The sequence below is a fragment of the Zonotrichia leucophrys genome, chromosome 1A, assembly GCF_028769735.1.
Source record: "Zonotrichia leucophrys gambelii isolate GWCS_2022_RI chromosome 1A, RI_Zleu_2.0, whole genome shotgun sequence".
Taxonomy (NCBI): domain Eukaryota; kingdom Metazoa; phylum Chordata; class Aves; order Passeriformes; family Passerellidae; genus Zonotrichia; species Zonotrichia leucophrys.
This window is the reverse complement of record NC_088170.1, coordinates 47,587,585-47,611,077: the sequence shown is the minus strand read 5'-3', so window position 1 is coordinate 47,611,077 and position 23,493 is coordinate 47,587,585. Positions and strand designations below refer to the sequence as shown.

General features: G+C 38.1%; 1 protein-coding gene across 1 annotated transcript in view; it reads left to right on the top strand.

Moving 5' to 3' along the window:
* The first annotated feature begins 4,028 nt into the window (after positions 1 to 4,028).
* TFEC (transcription factor EC) overlaps positions 4,029 to 23,493 on the top strand; it is an 87,168-nt gene continuing 67,703 nt past the window's right edge. The window contains exon 1 of the mRNA XM_064732494.1: positions 4,029 to 4,229. Within this exon, the coding sequence (XP_064588564.1) occupies positions 4,029 to 4,229 (201 nt within the window). The remainder of the gene's footprint in view (positions 4,230 to 23,493) is intronic.

Sequence of the window (23,493 nt, the reverse complement as noted above, 5' to 3'; positions counted from 1 at the left end):
TTAATTTAGCTGTCTGACCAGTACTCATTCCTGTTTTTATTGCACCAATATACCTTTTCCACATTGTTGAAAATCTTTTTTAGTGAATTATCTTTCCAATTCTCAAGAAAGCCAACTTGCCCATTATTTTCATCACTTAGTATTTGAACTCATCCTATTTATTTCCTTGTGCCCTTTGTAGAGTGTAATGCTTCTTTTCTTTTTCAGAATTTCTGAATCTTATATTTTACTGAAAATGAAAATAAAAAAAAAATAAAAAGCAGCCAAACTTTGCATTACGTAAAGTATATTCAATTTTTAAACATCAACCTATTTTTCCTGGAGTGGCAAGGGCTAAACTGCTACCAACATAAATACATGTTTATTGGTTGCTATTGCTACAGATTGGAGTTAAGACTGTAATGGATTATATCTGAATATTTACAAGCCCATATGTATTGACCTTTCACTTGAACCTAACCTTCATGAAAAATTCTTATGATAATTTTTACTTTGAAATAATTTATATGTAGTTTTAATTTGAACAAAACTTTCTTTTTTTTTTTTTTTTTGTTTCCATTAGAATTCTTTGAATTGATGGCCGGACTAGAAAATTTTGAAAGCCCAAAACTATAAAGAATAAAAAAAAAAGATTTTGCATGATTTTTTAAAAAAATTCCTGGTACTACTTAATCACTTTTGAATAAAGCAAATTGTATTTGAAATTACTGTAGAAATTTATAGGATTTACTATTTACTTTGTTTGGCTACTTGTAAGATACTGTGCAGACCATGTAAGTTAGGTTGGATTTCAGTTTCAAAATATTATTTTAACTTTTTTTTTATTTTTTAAATTGCAAAATTACACAGATAAATGAACATTTTATAAATAGAAGAATGTTTGAAGTTTCTGTATGTCTTTTATACTTAATGCTTGTATATGTAACTGTCCTCCTCTTTCCCCAATAATGTAACTCATAAGATCGTAAGTATATATTCCTTAATAAACACATATTACTTCACTGTCAAAAGCAGCTCCAGGCAAAAAGTTGGCAAGTAAAGAGTTAACAAAAAGGTCAATGAAATGTGAAGACATCTGGTCCTCAATGTGTACAAAAATAATATTTGCAGCTTTTAGATGTCTTTTATGTTTCTGTTGCGCAAAAATAGATTTTTTTTTGATTGAACATTTTCAGCCTTCCATTGACTGAAATAGATGACTGCCTTAGGGCATTTTTGGAAGGGAAAACTAAAAGAAAAATGACTAAATTCCTTTGTTCAGAACTGCTGCTCTGCATATCCAGTAATTTTTTTAATACAAAGACATATCAGTCAATGGGGAGTTTAGTTTGCAAAAGGACTGCAAGATTAGGCTTTTAGTATGCAAGTGTGACCACCAAACAGGCATGATAAGACTGTGGTGACCAGGATGGGGCAGGTACAGCTACCTTCTCATTTTTCATATTTCAGAAATTTACAAGTATTAAATTTCTCTTTCTTACCTCCCTGGCCCTCTCTCCTATTTTGGAGAGACTACTGAAGCAGTCTTTCCGAAATAGGAGAGAGAGCCAGGGAGGTAAGAAAGAAAAATGGTTCACACTGCCGAACAGCCGGGAAGCAACCCCAGCTGGTGCCATGGTTAAGGCAGCCTGATGCTCCAGCACAAGAGCAAGGTGACTTTCTGGGCACATGGAAAACCTTCAGTTTTTGCTGAGCTTTAGTCTGGAGCTGACTATGCTGTCAGTACCTGTAGAGCTGGCAAATAATGCAGGCACAATGGATTAAAAAGCCTGTGTATGGAAGAACTATGTGGCTAAGGAATGACATCAGCAGTTAGGAGAGATAGTACTTTATTTCATTTTATTTTTTTATCAGCACAGATGTGTTTGCTAGACTGTTCCTCAGCTTTCCCTCTTGCTTGTATGCATTAGAAGAGGCTGCTGTGAGAAGCTGTGCTGTAGTTTTTGTCATGTGTGTAACACCACAGCCTTAACTGAAGGTGCACTGAAAGGAAAAGCCAGATCCTTGTTCTTTCTGTGGCTATCTGGGAAGCAGCTTTGCAGAGAAGGTCCTGGAGACTCTGATGGGCTATGAGCCCATAGCACACCCCTTCAAAGAAAGTCCAACAGCCTCTCTTTGGGTGCATCAGAAGCCACACTGCATACCTGCATTAAGGGAGATCCTTTTTCTCCCAGCACTGGAGAGGCTGCAGCTGGAGTGCTGCTCCAGTTCTGAGCTGCCCAGCAGGAAAGGGACAGGGATGTACTGGAGTCAGCAAGGGGCCACAAAGATGCTGAAGGGCCTGGAACTAGTGAGTTAGGAGAGGATGAGAGAGCTCCCATTGTTCAGCCTGGAGAACAGAAGGTTCAGGACGACCTTCCTGTGTGGAAACACCTACTGGATGAGGAGGAAAAAAGGTGGAGCTAGGGTCTTAGTGGTGGTCAATGATAAGCCAAGAGGCAATAGGTACAAACTGAAATGGGTGAAATTTCAATTCCTCATAAGAAAATTATTTTTTTAGTGCATACACAATCAAACACTGGAATAGCTTGTTTGGGGAGGCCGTGTAATCTCTGTCCTTGATGATATTTGAAATTCAACACAGCCCTGAGCAACATACTGTGGCTGATCCTGCTTTGAGTGGGGCAGTTGGACTAGATGATCCCCAGAGGTCTTTCCAACCTCACCCATGAAGGGATTCTGTGGTTCATCATAATAAACTCTGCTGAGGTAATTAGAGATTTTGGAATATTTCTTTTTTCTTTTTCTTTTCACCCCCAGGGAAAATCATGTCATCAATAAACAAAAGGCTGCTCACACTGTGGTGTATCACTTCCCTCATTTTGCTTTCTGTTTATCTAATAGTGTTTTCTGTCAGGGCCTGGGCCAAGGAAGATCTGATGTCTCATGCAGCTCATATTACATGAAATGTTCACACTGTAGTGAATTAGTGATTGGGTTCAAGTCTCGTTGTGTTTCCTGGGGCAAAGGCAGTATATGCCACTATAAACGTGCTTTTATTTTAAAGGGTTGGAGGTTGATCCTACAATCACTTTCTAGTGTGAGCAATTCTGATATAAGGTTTTCTTCCCCAGAGCTACTCACTTCTGAAAGGGTGACTCTTTGCAGGAACTGACCGTTGTGTTGTATGTGGCAGTTTAGAAACTGGACTGTGAAAATATTTCTTCTTCTAAACACACGATGATAATGTGGATGGTTGTTAGCAATGCAATTCCTCCAGCAAATGGGAATGGTTACTGCATACAAAATCAGTTTTTCTTTCATTATTTTTCAAGCAGTTACTTAAATATATAGATATAGTATCTGCTATAGAGCAAGTAGGAAACAGAATGGGGAAAAATGAAGGTTTCTCATTTCAATTGTGGTCCTTTTTTTAACTGGCAGTTGTTCCTGTTTTCAAGTGTTTGTTTCTACTTTAATGAGGATACCAACTTTCATCCAGTGAGATGTGTGGGTCACTTTGTTAGCGCACTTGCACACACTAAGGCAACACACCAGCTGGAAATTTGGACTTTTAGCTGAATTATTTTTCCCCAGCAAATGGTTTTCCTTTTGACATATTTTAATGTACTTGCACACTGAGAGGAAGAGTGGGTGAACAGAAAACAGACTGTTTTATTAACCCAGCAGTCACCTTTGAGATTCATACGTGTCCACTTTTTTCTTGCCTTTGTACCTAATCCCAAGAGCCTGGTACCTGGCTTCCCTTGGAATAACAAAGTCAGTCACAAACCTCCAAACATGATTGTTAACTGAATGCCAACTGTTTCTTCTCATCTTTTTTTTTCCTTTTTTTTCTTTTTTTTTTTTTTTTTCCAGTACTGTGTTAGGGATTGTGTTCTTATGGGTGCCCAATAAACATAATATCAATTTGGATTTATATTGAAGCTTTGTTTTGGTTTTTTTTTTATTTTTTTAATAGTAGATGTACATTGTTGAAGAAATTAAATTGCTGCTTCTATTTTGTGTGTGTGTTTTATAGTGATTTTTTCAGCTCTGCGAATAGTGGGAAGGGAAGAAATAAAGCAATGCTGCAGGCACTTACTGGACTACAGTTTCAGCTCAGAGGAAAGCTACAGGATCAAAAGTGGCCAGACAAGCACCCTCGAGAAGAAGCCCATGCACATTATTCACAGTGTCATATGCCAGTTTCACAGTATCCTGCGTTCAATGGATTTTTTCCAATGGGAACACACTTTTCATCAGACAAAGCTCCAGCAATCTCAGAGGTACCTATACTACCAGTAGATATTTACAAAGCAGATTTCAGAATGCTGTGTTATCTGCCGAAAGCTATTCTTAATTTTAACACATTTAGCTCATTTTGGAGTGCGCTTAAATGAAATCAGGGAAGAGGTGAGGATGAAGCTGCTGGAATTACAATGTTCTAAAAAAAAAATAGGGCTCAAGCAAGCAAATACCAAGGTATCAAACTAACTAAATCTTGTCCCTGCACTGTCTCAAATCGTGTCCTTTAAATCATTACTCTTTGGATCAACTGTCTAATGGTCCAGGGCTGCACTTGCACTCTATTCCTCTTGGGTAGGGAATTTGCACTCTATGTTCCTCTTGGGTAGTGGAATGTCTCTGGAGTTTTCTTTCAGCATCACAATGTATTTCCAGACAGCAGACAGGCTAAGATCCAACCAGTGGGCAGTGAGAACAGAGTCCAGCAGCTCCATCTTTGCTTCCTTGCCCCTTGTCAGAGCAGGCAGCATCTCATGACAGAGGCAGAGATGATGCTGCAGCCTGGTAAGTCTGTGCCTGGCAGAGAAGGTTTTGGCACAAGCCACTTGGGGATACATTTTTTCATGCACTGTTGTTGATGGCCTGGGGCAGTTCTGGACTGTGGTCTGGTCCCCCATCTCCAAGGATTGGTGATGGACAAGTGGTTTGGTACAGTTGCTGCGGTGTCCAGGACAATTTTGCACAGGCTATCTGCTCCTAGCCCTTAGCAGAGAGTGTGCAGGGCTGCAGAGCTGCCTCACAGCCACATCACCTCTTGGGAGCTCTGAGCTGCTGAGTGGAGGCTACAAACCTGTCACTGGACAGATTAGATGATGCCACCATATTTCTTTCTATTTGAAAGTAACTGTGGTATTTTAAATACCACATGGTGGCAGCTGTTGATAAAGGCTGGTACTAGTTTGTTTTTCATTTTTAAAACTGAATAATTGTAAATTTCAGTAAGTGGAGCAGCCGGGTTTCAGACATTTCAGACGTGTTACATCAGGAATGTTCTGATAACTTGGTATCTGATGCACTGAACCTTTCTTTCCTAGTTTGCAGTGGGACCAAAAATAAAAATATAAATAGAGATTCAAACTCTGAATCCAACAATGAATATTTTAAGCCTTTCTTTGACTGCTAATAAACTTTCTTTCCAGTTCTCACCACTTCCCTTCTTTTCTGGGCTCCCTCCACTCTCCCCTTCCTCCAGTATTCTTCACTGTAGCCTGGGGAAAAGAAGTTTTAGAAAAATAATAAAGTTTTTATTTATTCCTTACAGCTTTTCTGCCCCTGTGGGCATTTGTCTGCCTGTCTGGCTAATGTGCTGTAATGAATCTGCTCTCTGCCATACACACACATATCGTCCTATCAATCAGGGAGAGGAAATGCTGAGTATGGTGAGCACTAACAAGCACTTGGAGGGGTCAGTACACCAGTGCACTGCAGTGGCATGCTACTTTCCCTACAGGCTGCTTTAATTGGGGGAACATTGTCATGGTTTGAGCCTGGCACAGAGCCAGTGCCCCCATGAAAATGCCTCACCCTGGTGTCTGCTGTGAGATGTGACCAGGAATAAGCAAAACAGGCTCCAACTTAAACATAAAGAACACTTTATTACCTAAAACTACAGGAAAAAAAATAGGGAAAGACTATAAGGAAAAGGAAAAAAATTGAAAACCTTACAAAAACCACTTTTCCTCCTCCCCACTCCCTGACTTTCCCAATCCAATACATTCTCTCAACAAACACCAACTGCCCAGCCCAGCACGACACTTTAGTATACTCAAACTGCAGTTCATGAAGAGGAAAGGAGTCCTTCTCGTTCCATAGGCTTCTCGTGGAGACACACTGAGAACCTCGTGTGCTTCCCTGTCACTTCGGCACCGCCCGGGGAAAAAAAAAAGTCCTTTTGCCGCTTGTGACATGTTCCTTCCATGCCCAGTGCTCTCACCACCGAGACATGGATCAGAGCTGCTTTTAGGGTGGTCTTTCAAGGATGCCTTGTCTCACTCCAAAAAGGCACAGTCTCTGCTTTTGGGACAACTGTCCCCCCCATATTTTTCCAACCCCCTGGGGCCGGGGGTTCCTCACAAATGAACCCTCCTGGTTTTGAGGCACTGCCTCCCCCTAAATGCAGTCTGTGTCACAGGAACAACTGAGTCCATGGCTACAAGAAAAAGTCCAGCCAAAAGGCCACTCCAAATCATCTCTCCCCATCCAATCATCTCCACAATCTCCGGGCCGAGTCATCTCATCTCTCATCTCCCTTCTTATTCAGCTTCGAGGAGGATTAGCATTTTTGTAAGGCCCCAATCATGCAAGAAAGGGTTAAAAGTTTTCAGTCTCTGCTGTCGGTCCCGGAGCGACTCCCACGCACGCTGCCCACACGCTGCCGCTCCGGCCGGGCAGTCTTCCTCCCCCTTCTCGCTGGCTGCTCTCCTGGGGGGAGGGGGGGGGGGGCTGGCTGCCCGATGTCTCGATGACTCTTGGGGCTCCCCCACCCTTCCATCCTTGAAAGCCCCCTCAACCCCCACCTCTGTCCAGGCCCCAGGCCTACCGCATGGCTGGCCCCTCCCCCGCCCAGCAGCAGCGGGCCGGGCGGGGGAGAGAGATCTGAACTCCTCGCTGCGATGTCCAAAAGAGGAAGTGCCAGGGCAGTGCCCTGCTTTTAACCCCTGTGTATTCTCGGAGGTGTGTCCAAACCCCACTGGCTACACCAGGTGTCAGTATGAAACCCAAAACCTTCATTGGTTTGACCACAGCTTCCCAGAATTCCCACTCCTTCCTGGTCAAACCATGACAAACATGAATGAGGCAGCATGTGGCTGGCACCATATTTTCTTGCCAGTCTCTCCTCTTTGGCAAACTGACCCCCTCTGCTTCACGTTTCGGGGCAAGGCTAGCCCCGCTCTGGTTCCTGCTGCCACAGGAGTCCCTCTCAGCCTCGTTGGGCTCTCTGGGATAACTGGAGCTGCTGCAGGAGCTGGCTTGCAGAGGCTAGAGTGTGATCAAAGGGTGCTGCAGAGCCTGTGAGGATAGCATTTCTTTGCAGGTTGGAAATCATGATGCAAATAGAAGTGGGAAAAGATGGAGAAAAGGGCACTGAGGAAATTTAAATCAAGCGGGAGTAGGAGAGAGAAATGGTGAAAAAAATAAGAGGGAAATGGGAAGGGCTTAGAAAAAATCCTGAGAAAAATTAGGGGAGAGAAAAAGATAAAGAAGTAAAAGATAAAAAGGTATGGAAAGTCACATGTTACTGAAAAGCAAGGATCAAAGTAAAAAAAGAGAAAACAAAAAATATTCCTGTCCTAAATTAGGACAGATAGGAAGGAACACCTCCAGAAGAGCTCAAAGAATATCAGGAGCCTAGAGGTATTTTTCATGGCAGCTTTCAGAATTTGGACAAGAAACTGTGTCCAATTCATAATTAAGTGGCAGTGTTCTAAGTTATAAACCTATAGATAGGTTGACTTCTAGACCCACCCACCCTTTGTGGGGTGCCAGCACGCTGTTAAGGACCCACTGATATTGCCTTGTAGCAAGACTTACTACTACTGAGTAAATTTTCTACTGGAGGTTTCTCAGCAAAGTCTTTGTTGGCTGTTTGGAGGGAGAAAGGGATTTGTTGAGAAGAACGGAGGGATTAAAAATCTCTGAGGGGCAGTAGCATGTAAAGTGAGATCTTGGGGTTAACAGTATGTAAGGATGGGGATGCGTACCTTTTGGCAAGTATGAAATTTTCTTTGCCCAGAAGTTCTTGTGCTCACAGATGTAGCAGGTTTGCATGGCAGTCAAGTGATAAAAACATCTTAAAACAGTTTCTCATTGCCCAGAGCAAGCACTGATGGGGAATCCATTTTGAGTGAAGATTTACCATAGAATGCCATTGAGAATGCTGTCTTTGAGATCAAGGGTTTGGGAAGTCGCAAGAAAGGGTTAGTTTGGTACTTTAAAAACAGTAGCAAAGGCCCAAGAAAGAGTTTGAAGACTGAGACGTCTCTTTGTGACACAAAATCTTGAGTCAGATTAATTTCTGTGTTGATCAAGGCCAGTTACCTGTGTTCTGCAGGAAGCCAGGTTAACCTACAGAAATACCCAAGGCAGTGAAAGAGCCACCAGATTTTTCCCTGCAGTATTTTTAAGCTCTATAAAGTAAGATGCGCTGGCTTTAGCAAACACTGATTGAAGATTCTGGAAAAAATCCAGATCAAAGTAAGATGCAACTTGTAACTCAAAAAGTGACTTCTGCTCTTGAACAAATGCCTGATAAGGTGAAAGTCAATGTGTTATGAGAAATGCCATCCACCAGTCACAGGGCAAAGGTTTACACCCTGCTGCCCTTTCCTCAGGAGTGTCCCACTATATTAATGGAAGTTCACCTTAAACACTGAAATCCCTTGGAAGGGAAATTCATTTTCTCTAGGAGTGGTTTTTGTCCAATGTTAGTTTTGGCGGAGATTTTAGTATCTTTTTTTTCTTCAAACAATCAGTTAAAACAAATGAACAAGATAGAATTAAATGGAACAGAATAGAACATTTTAGGTTGGAAAAAACCTTAAAAACACCAAGTCCACTGTTAACCTAACACAGCCAAGTCCAGCACTAAACCCTATGCCTAAGTGCCACAACTACACCTTTTCTAGATACCTCCAGGAATGGTGACTTTGCCACATCCCTGGGCAATCTGTTCCAGCGGTTAACAACACTTTCTGCAAAGAAATTTGTCCTGATACACAATCTAAATCTCCCCTAGAGCAATTTGAGGCCATTTCTTCTTGGGATTCTTTATGCTGAAATCCTGTAACTTTGTCAAAGACGTAAGTCAGAGACCCTGATCAATTGGAAACGAGCAACATTGCAGCAAAATAATAAACCAAATTTTCATATAAAATGTGTATAAAGAAATTAATTAATTCAGTAAGACTAGGGATATTTAGTTATCTATTTGGGCTCATCTGACCATTAATGGATGTTGTGTCAATTTATACCACTGCAGATCCAGTAGGAAGCTGGTAGGAAGGTGAGGACTAACCAGAGACCAGTAAATCATTAAAGTATAAAAATGATCTAAGTTACCTTGAAAGATTTTGGGAGCATAATCTGTTTAACTAGTGTAAAGTAAAATCTAAAGGCAATCTGCAGAAAATCCCGCAACAGCTAAGAGACACCAAAGCGTTGAGAACATACTCTCCAGAATACACAGCACAGGTGTGCCACAGGCAGAGATCGGAAACTGATTTCAGGTACCTGAGTAATGAGTATAAACATAAGAGTAATGTTTTGCTGCATATACTGGGAAAAGCTCTGCATAAGAGTCTGCCTGTTAACCACTTTAAAATCCTCACTCTACATTTATATTCTCAATGAGTGGCTAGGAAGAATAATATTGTTGCAGTGGCCTAGGTCACTAAGGAAGCTTGAAGATATGCTTCTCACAAATATAACATAACAACAAACACTGCCTATAAATGGTTGTATTTCTTTGGAAATATTTGTTTTAGGTTGCTGTTTTAATTTTAATTACTTCTCTTTTGAAACCTTTCTGCGGGCAAATTTTGTATTTAAAGATAGAACAGGTCCAATCCAGACATTGCTAGGAGGGAAGCAATGGCTTTTTGAAAGTATTCTGAAAGTCACAAATACCTTTAATGTCATCTGCTGCCTGCCTTATATCTCCCATATAGGGAGTCTCATTTACCCAGTGTCTGCTACACTGGCATCTTTCCAGTTTCTTTTTTAGATGTGCTCTCTTGGCACATCTAAATGGCAGTTTTTTTACTTCTCTCACCAAAAAAATATATAATTTAAAGGCCTGAAAATGCACTCCATGTCCAAGAAGAACCATTTCAGATCCATGTACAAATCCCATCTGTCTCCATAGGCTCTCTAATACCATAATAGGGCTTTGCTCTGGGCTACAACTGCTGTGTAAGTGACATAGTAGCAGCACACAGAAACACAAGAATACTTAAACTTGAATAGATCAGATGTCTATAAAGCTTAATAATCTGTTTCAGAATACCTTCACTGGGCTCTCACCTATCTCCATATCGTATTTGTGCTGCCCTCGGACAAAGGAAGGAATGATGAATCTGACTCCATGTTCTCAGAAAGCTAATTTGTTATTTTATGATATTATATTAAAGAATGCTATATTAAGCTATACTAAAAATGCAGAAAGGATACTTACAGAAGGCTAAAAAGATAATAATGAAAACTCGTTACTCTCTCCAGAGTCCTGACACAGTTTGGCCCTGATTGGCCAATGAAGTCAAAACAATTCACACCAGAAACCAATGAAACAATCACCTGTGGGTAAACAATCTCCAAACACATTCCACATGAGCAAAACAGAGGAGAAGCAAATGACATAATTATTGTTTTCCTTTTCCTCTGAGGCTTCTCAGCTTCCCAGGAGAAAAATCCTGGGTGAAGCGATTTTTCAGAGAATGTGAATGCCACATCTCCATAACAGGTACCTACATCTGAATTTGATGCCTTAGCAATTTCTGTAGCCAGTGGGGTAAGTGGACCCATTTAAGATCCAATTTATCTGGCTTATCTTAAAGATGTACTTTGAAGTAAGACAGATTACACCCTCCAAGTGATATTTTTCTCCCTATTGACTGAAAAAATCTAGATACTTAGCTTGGATGTAGGCATCTGCATTTTGTCATAAGCACAGTCAAATACATTCAATGTCTATGTTGGGTTTTTTTGCTTCAGAGAAAGTATAGAATTCTCAAAATTTCTTGATTCCACTTTGAATTAGCTTATGAAATGATGCTTGAGGGTTAAAATTTAATTTTATGTTAAATTGCCACAGCGTAGTAATTGAGATTGTTATACTTAAGTCTTCCTAGACTTTTTGCTGAAGCAGTTTGCAGCAGCAGAGCCATCTGTCTCTGCAGATTTTTTCATGGCAGTCACTTAAAATATGTTAATTTTTACTTTTGTGCACTATAATATTTTTATTTTTTTAAAATAATGCTTACATTTATTTACATTAAGAAAATACTTAGATTTTGTGTTAGTATTTCTATCATGAGAAGAAGTATATAGAAAAAAGGAAAATTATGTGAAGGGGCACAGAAATAAGAGGGAAAAGGGAATTGGGAAAAAGAGCAAAATGCAATTTGGAAGATCTAGAAAGAGGAGGAGCAGAATGGAGACCAAAAGAGATGGGTAAGTGGGAAATAAATAGATAGATCCATGTAAGATTCTCAGGTTCACTCATTATTTTGTAGACTTTCATAATATATCTTCATTTTTCTACACTTCACAGACTTCATCTTTTTAACCTTACAGTGTCTAAAGTCCACAGACTCTATTCTTTCTCCCATATACCTCATATTTTTTTTTAGACACTTTTATTTTTGCTATGTCTATTCTTGCACACACCTCTACACATCTGAGCACAGCTGTTAACCTACTTCTTTGTGATAATTCCTGTGGTATGGAAATCACTGATGTAACTGTGATTCCAAGAGTGTGTTCAGCAGGTCCATTGCCTTCAGTAGTTAGAGAGAGCATTAATGCTGAATCAAAATTTGATTTTTGTCTCAAAATTAGAATTGCAGGTGACAACCTTTAAAAGACTTGAAGCTGTCTATGGTAAGGGTGGTTCGTTTTAAAGTCTGCTGTAATTCTTGATATGAAGGAGGCAAAATGTGGAAGACAGGTGTAAGAAGAGACCCAGTCATGGTTTAATCACAGGGTGTCCTGATTCCTTCCCATGTATTCTCAGCTCGGAACCCTGAGCAGTAGTGAGCTGTCCATCCACACTTGTGCATTTAACAATGCCTAGGACACGTCCAGGCAGCCCTACTGTTAGGAGAGTCCCTGGAACAGTTTTAGCCTATGCCTATGAATGCTGCCCCTCACTGAAGCTTGGAAGCTACAGGGTCCTGGGACAATTCATAATCAGCATTCCGCAAACAGATGCATTCTTCTAGTTATCAAAGGCTTCAATGACGAAAATATGAACTCTTCCATGACTTCTGGGCTCAGTGTCCACTACCATTCCTGAGTGTATCAATTTTATGAATGAAATTATAGCTTGAGAGGGTCTTGTGAAACTTCTCTTTTGACAACCCTGTGCTGCTCAATGGGTGCTGCAAGTAGGGGAGGAACCCATTTGCAAGGGATAAGCTTTTTTTTTTCCTTCCCATGAAGAATATGAACAGGTCCCGAACAGAATTAAGAAAGACTTTGCAATTGTAAAGTAGAGAAAAATGGTGCAAACACTGCTATCTCTACCTTGAGGGTGTTCAGGCCTTTCCAATGTTAATGAAAGGAGACTCAGTTTCTTGTCAGCTGCAGCAAAGAGAAGCTCCACAAACTTGGAAAGAGATCAGCATTTTTTGAAATGTTGGCCCAGGATTAAAAGCATAACAGGATTCCCAGCTTCCTACTGACTTCAGTGGAAAGGTGAGGATCATGATGGGAGTTAGGACTCCAGTATAAATCTACACTTGACTTGACAGTCATACTGTTCCTGAACTGACAAATGGCAGCCAAGGACGAGGTAGTCGAGCTGAAGGGTCACTAGGGAAAAAAAAAGGAGCTTTAAAAGAACAGTGCTAGTCTCTATGACAAGAGCTGTAGTAATTGAATTTTGAAGGGATCTGACTGAGATATTAAGTATTATACGCCGTATTAGTAATTACATAACAGATAATATTAATGATACTTATACAAGTGTTTGTTAAACCAGTAATTCAGATTTAATGAATAACAAATGGCCTTTTTTATAAGAGGGAATCCCACGCTTAATTTCTGAGATTAATCTTATTTAAAGCAAAATTCTCCCTCTGAATAGCTGGTAGTGTTCAGCTTAAATTAGCATCTGCTGAAGTGAGTAGTTGAGCTTCATCTGACATTTATTAGGAACCAATGCATAAAGGCTGTACTGTGGCAATACTATTTAATTGTCAAGGCAATTAGTTGCCACTTTGGATATCAGAATTGTCACTGAGTTAAAAAATAAGGGAAGAAGACATGGCAGAAATAGTTTTCTTTCTAACTGGGAATTGTGTCTGAATTTTATATTAGTCATAGAAGTCAGAACTGATGACATAGATCAGACTTGGACATAACAGGGAAAAAGTTATAATTTTAACAACAGTTGATTTACTTATGACTTCAAACCAACTCTAAATTTTGTAAAAAATTATGTAAATCACTGGATACTAGCCTAAAATTCTCTGTAATGTGTATGGTTCCCTTACCTCCCTATTAAAAAATCAGGATTATTTATTTTCTTTTCAACAATATAAAGATATTTAGAATAAAAAACCCTCATTCACTATTCTGTGAGCCTTACATTTGCTCTGAAACATGTGTAGATCCTCCTAAGCAAATTCTATGTGCATGATTCTTACCTTTAACTATAAGAGTTTCTTAGTTTGAAAAGGATTCATATCGTTATATTCTTTCAATATGCAAGTAAACTGGCCACTGGTCACATGAGAGAGTCCTCTTCAACTGTGCTTATTATTGTTTTTTTTGTTCTCATATATTTTATAGAGAAATTTAGAGTCAGTTTTGCATATCTGCCAATAATGTTCACAGAGTAAAAAAAGAAAAAGGCAGTGTAGAAATGGGAGTTCGTTTTGCTCAAGACTCTGAGTGCAGTGTCTGGAAGTGCAGTGTCTGGAAGCCTATACTCTGGCAGCTTGTACATTGGCTGGCCTTTGGATTAATGTAGGAATGCAAAGCTACAAGTCCTTAATCTTCATAAAGAATGACAACCATCTCTACAGGGCTGGAGCCTGCATGTTCATCCCATCCTTCTCTGCTCCTCACCAAAGTGCAGTTTATTGGTTTCAATCCTGTCCAGCTCAACTTCTACAGTTCATATGTTTCATGTGTTGGCAATTTGCGTACCTGGACATGTCAGAAAAGGTTATTAGGTGATTCTCTGCTTTATAAAGGGGGAATTAGGGAAATTTTAGATCAAACTCTAGGAAGAATTAAGTGAGATTTTAATTTTGGCTATGCTGGATGCCTCTGGGCTATGTTGTGATCCATCTGCCTAGAGGGAGGACTTTGCTTACCTCAGCTGCCATTTTCTAGCCTAGCCCTAGTGGGTGTTCATCTCATCTATTGTTTCAAGAATACTTCCAGCCATCTCTCAAAGTTCAGTATGCTGACCACAGATTATCCTGTCTATTTTCTGAGCAGTACCAAACAAGTTTAGGTTAATTAATAGCTATATTTTAATTGAATTAGCTTCCATTCATTATTTATTTCTGACCAAAGGTCTAGAATTTGTGGAGACCAGCACTTCAAAACTTGGGAAAGTAATAGTTTTTTTGTAGGTGGGACATGAAAAGCTTGAGCCACAAATAAAAGATTGAATCATTAAAAAGTATAGATCAACTGATTTTGGGTTAACCTCTTTTGTTGGAGTGAGAGACTAACATATTGAAATGAATGGAAGCTCCAGATAATCTCTAGTAGTTGAAATCAAACTGAAATATGATTGCAATAGTCTCAAGATATTATATTTTATCTGTGGTTACCTGCAAGTCCAGCAAAACAAGAGAGGCTGACACCAATAGGATTTAAGAGATCTTACACTTTTCACATCATGATGTTTCTGCTCCTTTTATTCTAAACACTTGTAGATCTCCTTTTTGATCTTGACTATAGTGTTTCCTCATAATGATTGCTGCTATATCAACTCCCAGGAAAACTTTTTCTTAGTTAACTGAAGTATAAAGCAAACCTCAACTTTACTTGGGAAGGTACTTCGCTTTCTTTTCTTTTTTTTTTTCTTGCTATAAGTCATTATTCTAGGGCCAGACTTCTGAAATATGCAACAACTCATGCTAATTTCAAATCTGTGTATCATCTTCTTGCACTATTTTGAAAAGGGGCCCATTCTCTGGTATTTCCTGAAGTGCATTTTTCCAGAAATGAAGCCCGTGGTTACTGTCAACAGAAACCTGTGGTCAACCTTCGTCTTGATTTCTCCACTAGCTGGAAGGAAATGAAAAACTGAACTTGTCACTTCCATCTGTCCTGACTCACAGCTGGTTCTGTACTGGTTTAGTTACACTTCAAATGTTCTGCTGTATGAGCTTTGATCAGTAAGACACGATTGAGTTTTTTATCTCATAATTTCCTCTGAGAAAAGAATATAAACAGCTCTTTCTAACTGATGTCAGTATTTTTTGATTTGACAGGGAATTTTAGGATATTACAAGATTTTTTCAGTCGTCAAATGTACACCTTAAAACAGAGTCATCTCTAGTTCAGGCCATTGTATCATACAATGTAGTTACTCAAAATGCAGGGAGAATGAGGTCAATCATTGCCCATCAAATGCAAATACAAAATAAACCACAAACAACTCGAGTAAAGAAATCCAAGAATTAAGTTCTATAAATTCAGTTGCCTGCTGTTCATTCTGTAGTATAGAAACACTTTTGTCCATCCAACACTTTTCACCAAATATTTTATCCTTTCTCAGGAGACAGCTATTTAGATGCAATTATTTGAATCTGTGAGATTGCTTGAAACTCACAAAGCTGAGAACCATAAAAAGTGGTGATGGAGAAAAGTCTAATAGACAGAAATAGCTTTGGTGCTGTACAAAGGAGAATACCTGTTGTGAATTGCAGCAAGTTTCCAGTGGCCATAAACACAAGGAAGAAAAGGTACTGTTATTCTACAGCCATGATAGTTTTCAAAGCAATGCTACCTGCAGAGGTTGTCAAGAGAGCAGAAAAACCACAATAACCCCCACATCTCTAGCATTCCACATCCCACTTATTTCACCCAAGGCTGCATATTTATTTTGAAATTAATTTGGTACATGTAGTGTACATTTGCCAAGGTTTTTTTTTTTTGCTATTTAAATCTTCAATTCCAAAGCTATGTATTAATCCTATTACTGCTAATTGAGAGAAGTCTGCAGTCTTTTTGAGTTAAGTGAAGTTCAAGTTGTAATTGGTATCAAAGAAAAGCACAGAGTAAGAACTGAATATTAATATTTAACTCTTGCCATTTCATTATTTCCACTTGAAAATCACAGCAGTGGTTAAAAGACCTTTTTATGAGTTCATGAGGGTAGTGAATTGGAGACTATGGGATGAGATTTTTCATTCATGCAGCAAGATTGACAAAAATTGCTTTGTAAGAAATGTAAATGAAATATTATACTGGGGCCCAGTAGTACTGGTTATAGCCACAGGTTTCTCAGTATTCCCATTATGAAATTTTCCTTGTAGGTTAAGTACCTGCACCGTAAAATTTTGTGCAAGGTTAATACAGCATACAAGACTAACCCAGGAGCTATTTTGTTCCAAATCTTCCATTTAGCCTTTTCCAGATAACTGTAGTTTTAGATGAGGTTTTGAATTTGAGTACTTTTTAAATGACTGCTTTTAAGACAGAACATCTCATAAGACATGCACACAATGGTGGATTAATTGCTTATGATGGAAAATAAGGACAAAGACCACCCAGGTCTTTGATATCAGATCCCTAATCAAGTACATTTATTTGTACATTCCTTCAAAGACGCAAACGGTGAATTTTTTCAAAGGTCAGAGAAATTAAAAGAAGAATGGCCATTGACTTGGTGGCTTTGGAAATAATTTCTACCCCTGACTAAACAGTGTTTGGAACACCAGTTAACAAAGAATTTCTCCAAGTTTTATTTTTCCTATTTTTTAGAATTTTATGCATTAGGAATTATAGGCTCTGTTTTCAATCGTACCCATAGAGCATATTCACTATTATACCCTTGGGACTGCTATAATCAATCATTTGAGATCAAACTAAAAGGGGACCAGGATGCAGGAGTATTTCAGAACTGTATCTTGTTGTTGAAATATCACAGAAACCATGCGTAAGAAAGGTGTCTGAGCGGAAGAAAAATGATAAGAGGTAATGTTGGAAGTCAGAGTAAAAAACAAAGATATCAAAACATGGAAAAAAACAAAGAAGATATGAAAAATTAGGGAGAACAACACTGAAACCAGCAAAGTGGACACAGCTTGAAATACTGCATTTCCACTACTCACTTTACATTAAAGATGGCAAATTGTGATAACAATTGATTATTTTTTCTGTTGAAAGTGTTTTCCATCCTGTGAATATTGAAGATAGTCTAAACTAATAATTTGACCAAAATGCATAAATAGCAATGGTAGCAAATCAGGTTCCAAACTGAGATATTTGATTCTTGCTCTGTGTACTATGATTTCAGACAAATGCACAGATAATCAACATTTTTTATTTGTTCACAAATTTTCTCCATTATTGCTTTATATTAATTTACTTTAGAGTTTGTTACCTTCGAAGACCTTGCAAGTTCAGACCAAAAGTTACCATGAAGGCCTGGTAACTTTGTGAGGTGCATCGACACAACTGTACTTGCAGTCAATTCCTTATGCAGAAGAAAACTCAAGTGTTCTCTAAAGCAAACAAAAGGTTTCTTTCTTTTTTTCTTTTTTTTTTTTTTTTTCTGGCAAAAGATTATGAAACTAATACTTGGGTTGGAAGTAATGATAAATATAAGCTTACAACTTTCATCATTATTGTTGTTACAAATCATAGATCCATTTCTAAAGAACAAACTCCACTTTTTGTTTATTTCTGGACCATTAACAATTGAACTGTGTCTTGCCTTTCTAATATCAAAAGAGGCAGACTATATTTACAGAATAAAGAGTGTGAATAACTAAAAAATAGATTGTATTAAGTCCTGAAATAAACTATTGTATCTAACACATAGAGAATGAAAAAAATGTTGCTACTACAACCTCCAACTCACTTAGTGAGAATTTTGCCTTGAAAAATTCAATAGAACTGAATACAAATAAACAATGTCATCCACTTTGTAGTACTGAAAATGCTGATTTTGTGGCTTAAGTGATAATAGTGATAGTTAAAATATATTTCATACATAGTGCTTGAAGAATCATCTAGTTCATTCAAACTTCGCTATTACTTCTCTCTAGATTTTTTCTTCAGTTAGTAAAAATGCCAACAAGATTTGAATACTGACATTCAATTCATACCTTTTGGGGGTTGAGGGTCATTGACTCCAGCATCCTTTTCTATATATTTATGTTAAGCAATCTTCTGGCCTCCACTGACATTTTGACACTATCATATAAATTGTAATGTTTCAGTCTGGCTGTGAGGAACGTGTCACATCTTGCAGGTAAAAATTTAAGTTGCAGAGACACAAATTCATTTCCTCATATCATAAGGTTTAGCTTCCATAAATGCCTACATGGATCCAGCTTTTTAGTCATGTAAATAACAGGCATATAATTAAAGCTCATTGCCTTCTGTGATGAGAAGTTCTCCTTTTGTGATGAACCATAAGAGAGGAGCATGTCCAGAGGAATGAAAAAAAAAAAAATCCTGCTTTTTTATGAAGTCTCCCAGGGGTATCTGAAAGTGATTCACTTTCTGGAGATCCTTTCTCTTCCTATTGTCCAAAAGACAGACTTTTTCATAATGTAGACTAGAAAAATGGCTCTTAGAGATGAATGTCACTTGTGATGAATGCTCAAAATTGTCCAGGGACTCAAGTTCAGGTAGGAAATTGCACCTGAGTCTTTAATGTCTTTGTGTAACAGGTAACCACAGAACTATTCTTCTTGCAACCCAGATGATCTTCCTCTAGAGACTGAGTCCACTTCTCTCACAGCCAAGTGAAGCATGAAGTCTTTTCTCCCCTTTAAGTCAGTAATGTGCATTTCATTTTTTCACAGCAGGAGTACAACAAATACTGCTCTACAAATGACTGTGAGATGCCAAAGCATCTTTTAGGATAGTGATATAGACAGCTTGATGACCTGGCTGACATGGTGCTCATCTTACACTGAGCACTGGGAGTCAAAATGAATTGGTAACATGATGTCTTCTGATCTCAAACACAAAATATTTCATATTAGATATTGTGTGTTAACTAGTTTGTGTATCCACAATGTAAAAAATTTCTACAATAGTTCTGCAGTAAAACAAATATCACTTCCCTGCAGGCTGGCCAGATTACAGATTGCCACCTGTAAACCAAAAGACCTGGGACCAATTTCAAAACCCACTGATGGCTTTTTGACTTTATTGAGCTTTACGTCCAATCTACAAAAGCAGAATTTTACATGAAGAATCATTCTGTGTTGAGATAGAAAAATAGCTTGAAAAGATTTTTAAAGCATTCCAGCCAGTAATACTTTCAAGAGACTTGGTCTGACCAGACACTCCACTGATTTGTATTTAAAGCATTATTAAAAAAGCGTGCTATGGAAGGCATTATTTTGGATCATAGGCAATAAAACTTAAGGGGAATCCAGCTCTTTGGAGCCCTGTGTCTTTTTGAATAAAATTGAACACATGTGAAATGAAAAAGCCCAAAACAAAACCATGAACCTTTTCTGTGCTCTTATTTGAAATCTTTATATCAAGTCAGGCCTCAGTGTGTACAGGGCTATTTTAAGCACAGTTTGTGCCAAAAGAGCTGCTGATGACATTTCAGATGTGATTCCCTCACTGCTGTGCTCCAGTTAATGGGCCACTCTTGTGATAGCAGCAGTATTGCTTCTAAAAATGTGATGATCTGCTGCAGATAGAAACATATTTTTCTGCATTATGCCCATTGATTAAAAAAAAACCATACTAAAGCCTTATCCATGGAACTCAGACTTGGAGGAAATGAGGCTTAACTGGATTTTATTCTTAAAAATAATAAGAGAATCTACTAGAAGGAATAGGCTCTTTTCAATCCTTTTTTTCCTGATAATTTGGTGTACTTAATATATCAATATGCCTATGACTCCCTGTAAGAAAAGATATACCTGCTTAGAAGACATTCTATATGTATGTGTGGAAGTGTATATATAAATGTCAAAAGCTGTGAGGAGTGGTCCATTGTCACTTCACTGAATATGACACCATAAATATGCACATGAGCACCGAACTAGTGCTCCCAAATGCCTGCTCCCCAAGAGTCTAACCTCTTCTTATTCATAATGTTTTATTACAGAAACAAGCACCTGGTAATTAAACAGACAAGCAGCCCATGATTGCTGTTAAGGTAGCTGTGATACACTGTTCAGTACATTTGTGTACTGAATGTAGATCAAGTGCTTAGATGAGCACATTAAGCTGATATTCCCAAAAATGCCTTTATGACTGGGAAATGCAGCCTCCATGATTTCAGTTAATTAGCGAATGCTGAATTGCATAGCAAACAGGTGAATATATAATTTTACCTTTTCATCAGTAATACTTAAACTCCCTGAAGTGTCAACAATATTCAACCACTTAATCTGAAGAATATTATCAATTGTTTTTTCTGCAATTGCTTTTTTCTCAGTTGGAAGATGAATGTGGATTTTATTTTTAGCTTTGTGGTGTTCCTCCAAACATAAGCATATTATTTTATGTATCTTCCTTGTTGCCAATGTTAGTTGTATGCAATGATTCAGTTCGTTGGATTATTTAGTGGCTCTTTAGTTCATAATGTGTGTTAGCTCTTTCAGAAAGTATTTCTGAAATACTCGCTGAAAAGGGAATATGCCAAAGTGAAATATTAAATAATGTTTTTTAAGACTTCCACAAATACAATATACATCCTTAATTCAATGTCTTTCAGTATCCAAGTCACTGCAATTTCAATTATTAGATATTAGTCAGAAACTACATGACACTGATGGCATAATTTGAGAAAATCCTACTTCAGAAACTTAAAAAAAAAAAATTATTGGAACTTCTGTTCACCTGCTTGAAATCCGCTTTAGGGTAGACTGACTCAGGTCTGATTTTCAAAAGGTTTTATACTTTGTTTCCCCTCCACTATTTTTAATACCAGTTTTACTACATCGGATTTTTTCTCCTTGCTACCCGTTTTCTCTTACATGCCATTGCTTAAATCCTTTTCTATCTTCAACATGTGCTATTTCCTACATATTAAACCCAATGAAGTTATATTCCCTATAGTGTCTGTTTTCTGCCTCTCAATCAATATTAAAATTGGAGAGTTGTTTCACAAGATTTCTTCACAAGAAAATACAATATTTTTAAAAATAATATCTGTTGAAAGAGCAAGAGCATTATTCCTTCTGTATTGTCTCATCTTCATGTTGAGGTCTTGTAGATGTGAGGTCTTGCAGTTTTTCTGGGTTCCAAAGGATACCATTGTGACTTTGGAACTTCTCTGAAATCAGTTGAGAGTTTTGGATTAAAATTCCTTAAATTCCTGTAAACTCAGGGTCAATAAATATATTTGATTTTTGTTTTAATAAAGGGTATACTGTAGAAATCTAGATTTTCTTGTTATCTCTTATAGGGTGAGTGCTTCCTTATGTTGTTCTGTACTCAACAAATAAAAACCTTTTGAATATGCCGCAGCTTGAAACAGTGTTCCGGAAGTTCAGTTTCAAAGTGACATCCATTGCTTTCCGAAGGCAGCAACATTTGATAATTTTTAGCATAGCTTCCTAAAGAAATGTGGCATGTTTTGATGGTTGTTGCTGTCTGTTTGCTTCTCATAAACCTTCCTTTTCTTCCACCTCAATATTTTTGCTCCTGGAGCCAGTTTCAAGAGAACTGCATTGAGGTGTCATGGAATTCACAGGCAGATAGGGAAAAAGGCATAAACTGTACAATGGGAAGAGATAAGATAGCTCTTAATGAGTCTGCAGAATAATGAGCAAGGACAGCAGATGAGCGAGGGTGCTGCCATCAGTGCAAAAAGCCATCAGTGGGTTAATGTGGGCTCAGGAGCCCGTGTGCTGAAAGCTCCCTTCCCTGGCAGGAGTGCAGTGATCATGGAAAGCAATCCAAAACTGGGTAACTTGGAGTCTTGGGAGAGAAAGCTTTAAGGGAAATATAATAGAAATCTGCAGGAAACAGCAGTTTATTGGTTTCACCATTCATGGAAGAGCTTGTTCATATGGAGCATCCGAATTATACTGTGTAAACGTAAAATTCTCATGATAAGAGACACTATGGAAATATTTTATTTATCATATTTCAGTTCACACTCGTTTTGAGGCTGATCCTCTCTGTCGATTTCTGCACTACAGATTTTTAGGGTAGCGTAATAAATCAGTGCTTTTGCCTGGTGTGTTGAATTTTGAACAAGGTTTTGTATTTTTTTGCTAAGCTTACAGTGTTTCAATAGATACCTTTTTTTATCTGAACACTTGAGGTAACTTATCTACTTCAGTGAAGTCCTGTTCAGTGCAGAAAAGTTCATGGAAAACATATAATATTAATATATAATATATAATATATAATTCTTGTACTTATTACTCAGGCAAAGCTCCTAATCAATACCAATAATTTAAAATGAGAACAATAGGCTTTTTCTACTGTTCAAGAGATATCCTGCTTACTAGAAAAGAGACAGAATCTAAAATAAGATGCAATTCCCAGGGGAAAACCACAATTTCTGAATTGTATTACTGAAAGTAGAAAGATGAATTAATGTGACTAATTTCAGAATCAATCTTGCTGTATTAAACACACAGCTGGCCTTGGACTGCAGCATTTTAAATGAAATGAAGAAATAGTTTGATAGACTATAGATAGTTTGTGTATTTTATTTATTACATTATTGAGAAGAGAACTAACTTGTTACCACTTTGGAAAAAGAGGTATTCTTTAGCTTAATAATGTTCAGTTCTTAGAGAGTTCAGATGCTCAGATTTTAGTCTGCCAGGGCAACATATTTTACATACAGTTAAGAATCTAGGTGAGAACAGCTAGTTTTTCTCTAAGCAGTTTTGTTGCTGTTTGTGCTTTTTATCAAGCTCAAATCAATTATTCTTGACATGATCAACTCCTATTTTTGTTCCCTGCTGTATTCCCTGCTGATCTAGTGCAAGTTCTGCTTATGTCGTGGTTCTTGGTGGCCTTTTATTAATGTTCTGATGTAGAAGTTGAATATTAATCTGCAAGCTATAATCATATGAGTTCCTGTTCCTCCTGATTACTCAGGAAGAAAATAATTTACATTTCATACAGGTTTGGATATGGAGAAAAGAATCTAGAAGACTTCCAAACTTAGCTACCACACATACTATGGGACTTGCGACAGACCTTTGCACTTGGCTGCTCCTGTGGAAGTTGTAAGGGACTGATATTGACTTCAGCTACAGAGCATTTTCAGAAGCCTCTGCTGTGACTGAAACAGGTTGTAGGCAGAAGTTATTGGATAATCCTGATTTGTTCCACCAGATCAGTGCCCCAGTGTGCAAAACATTATACAGACACAGCAAACTACTTCCT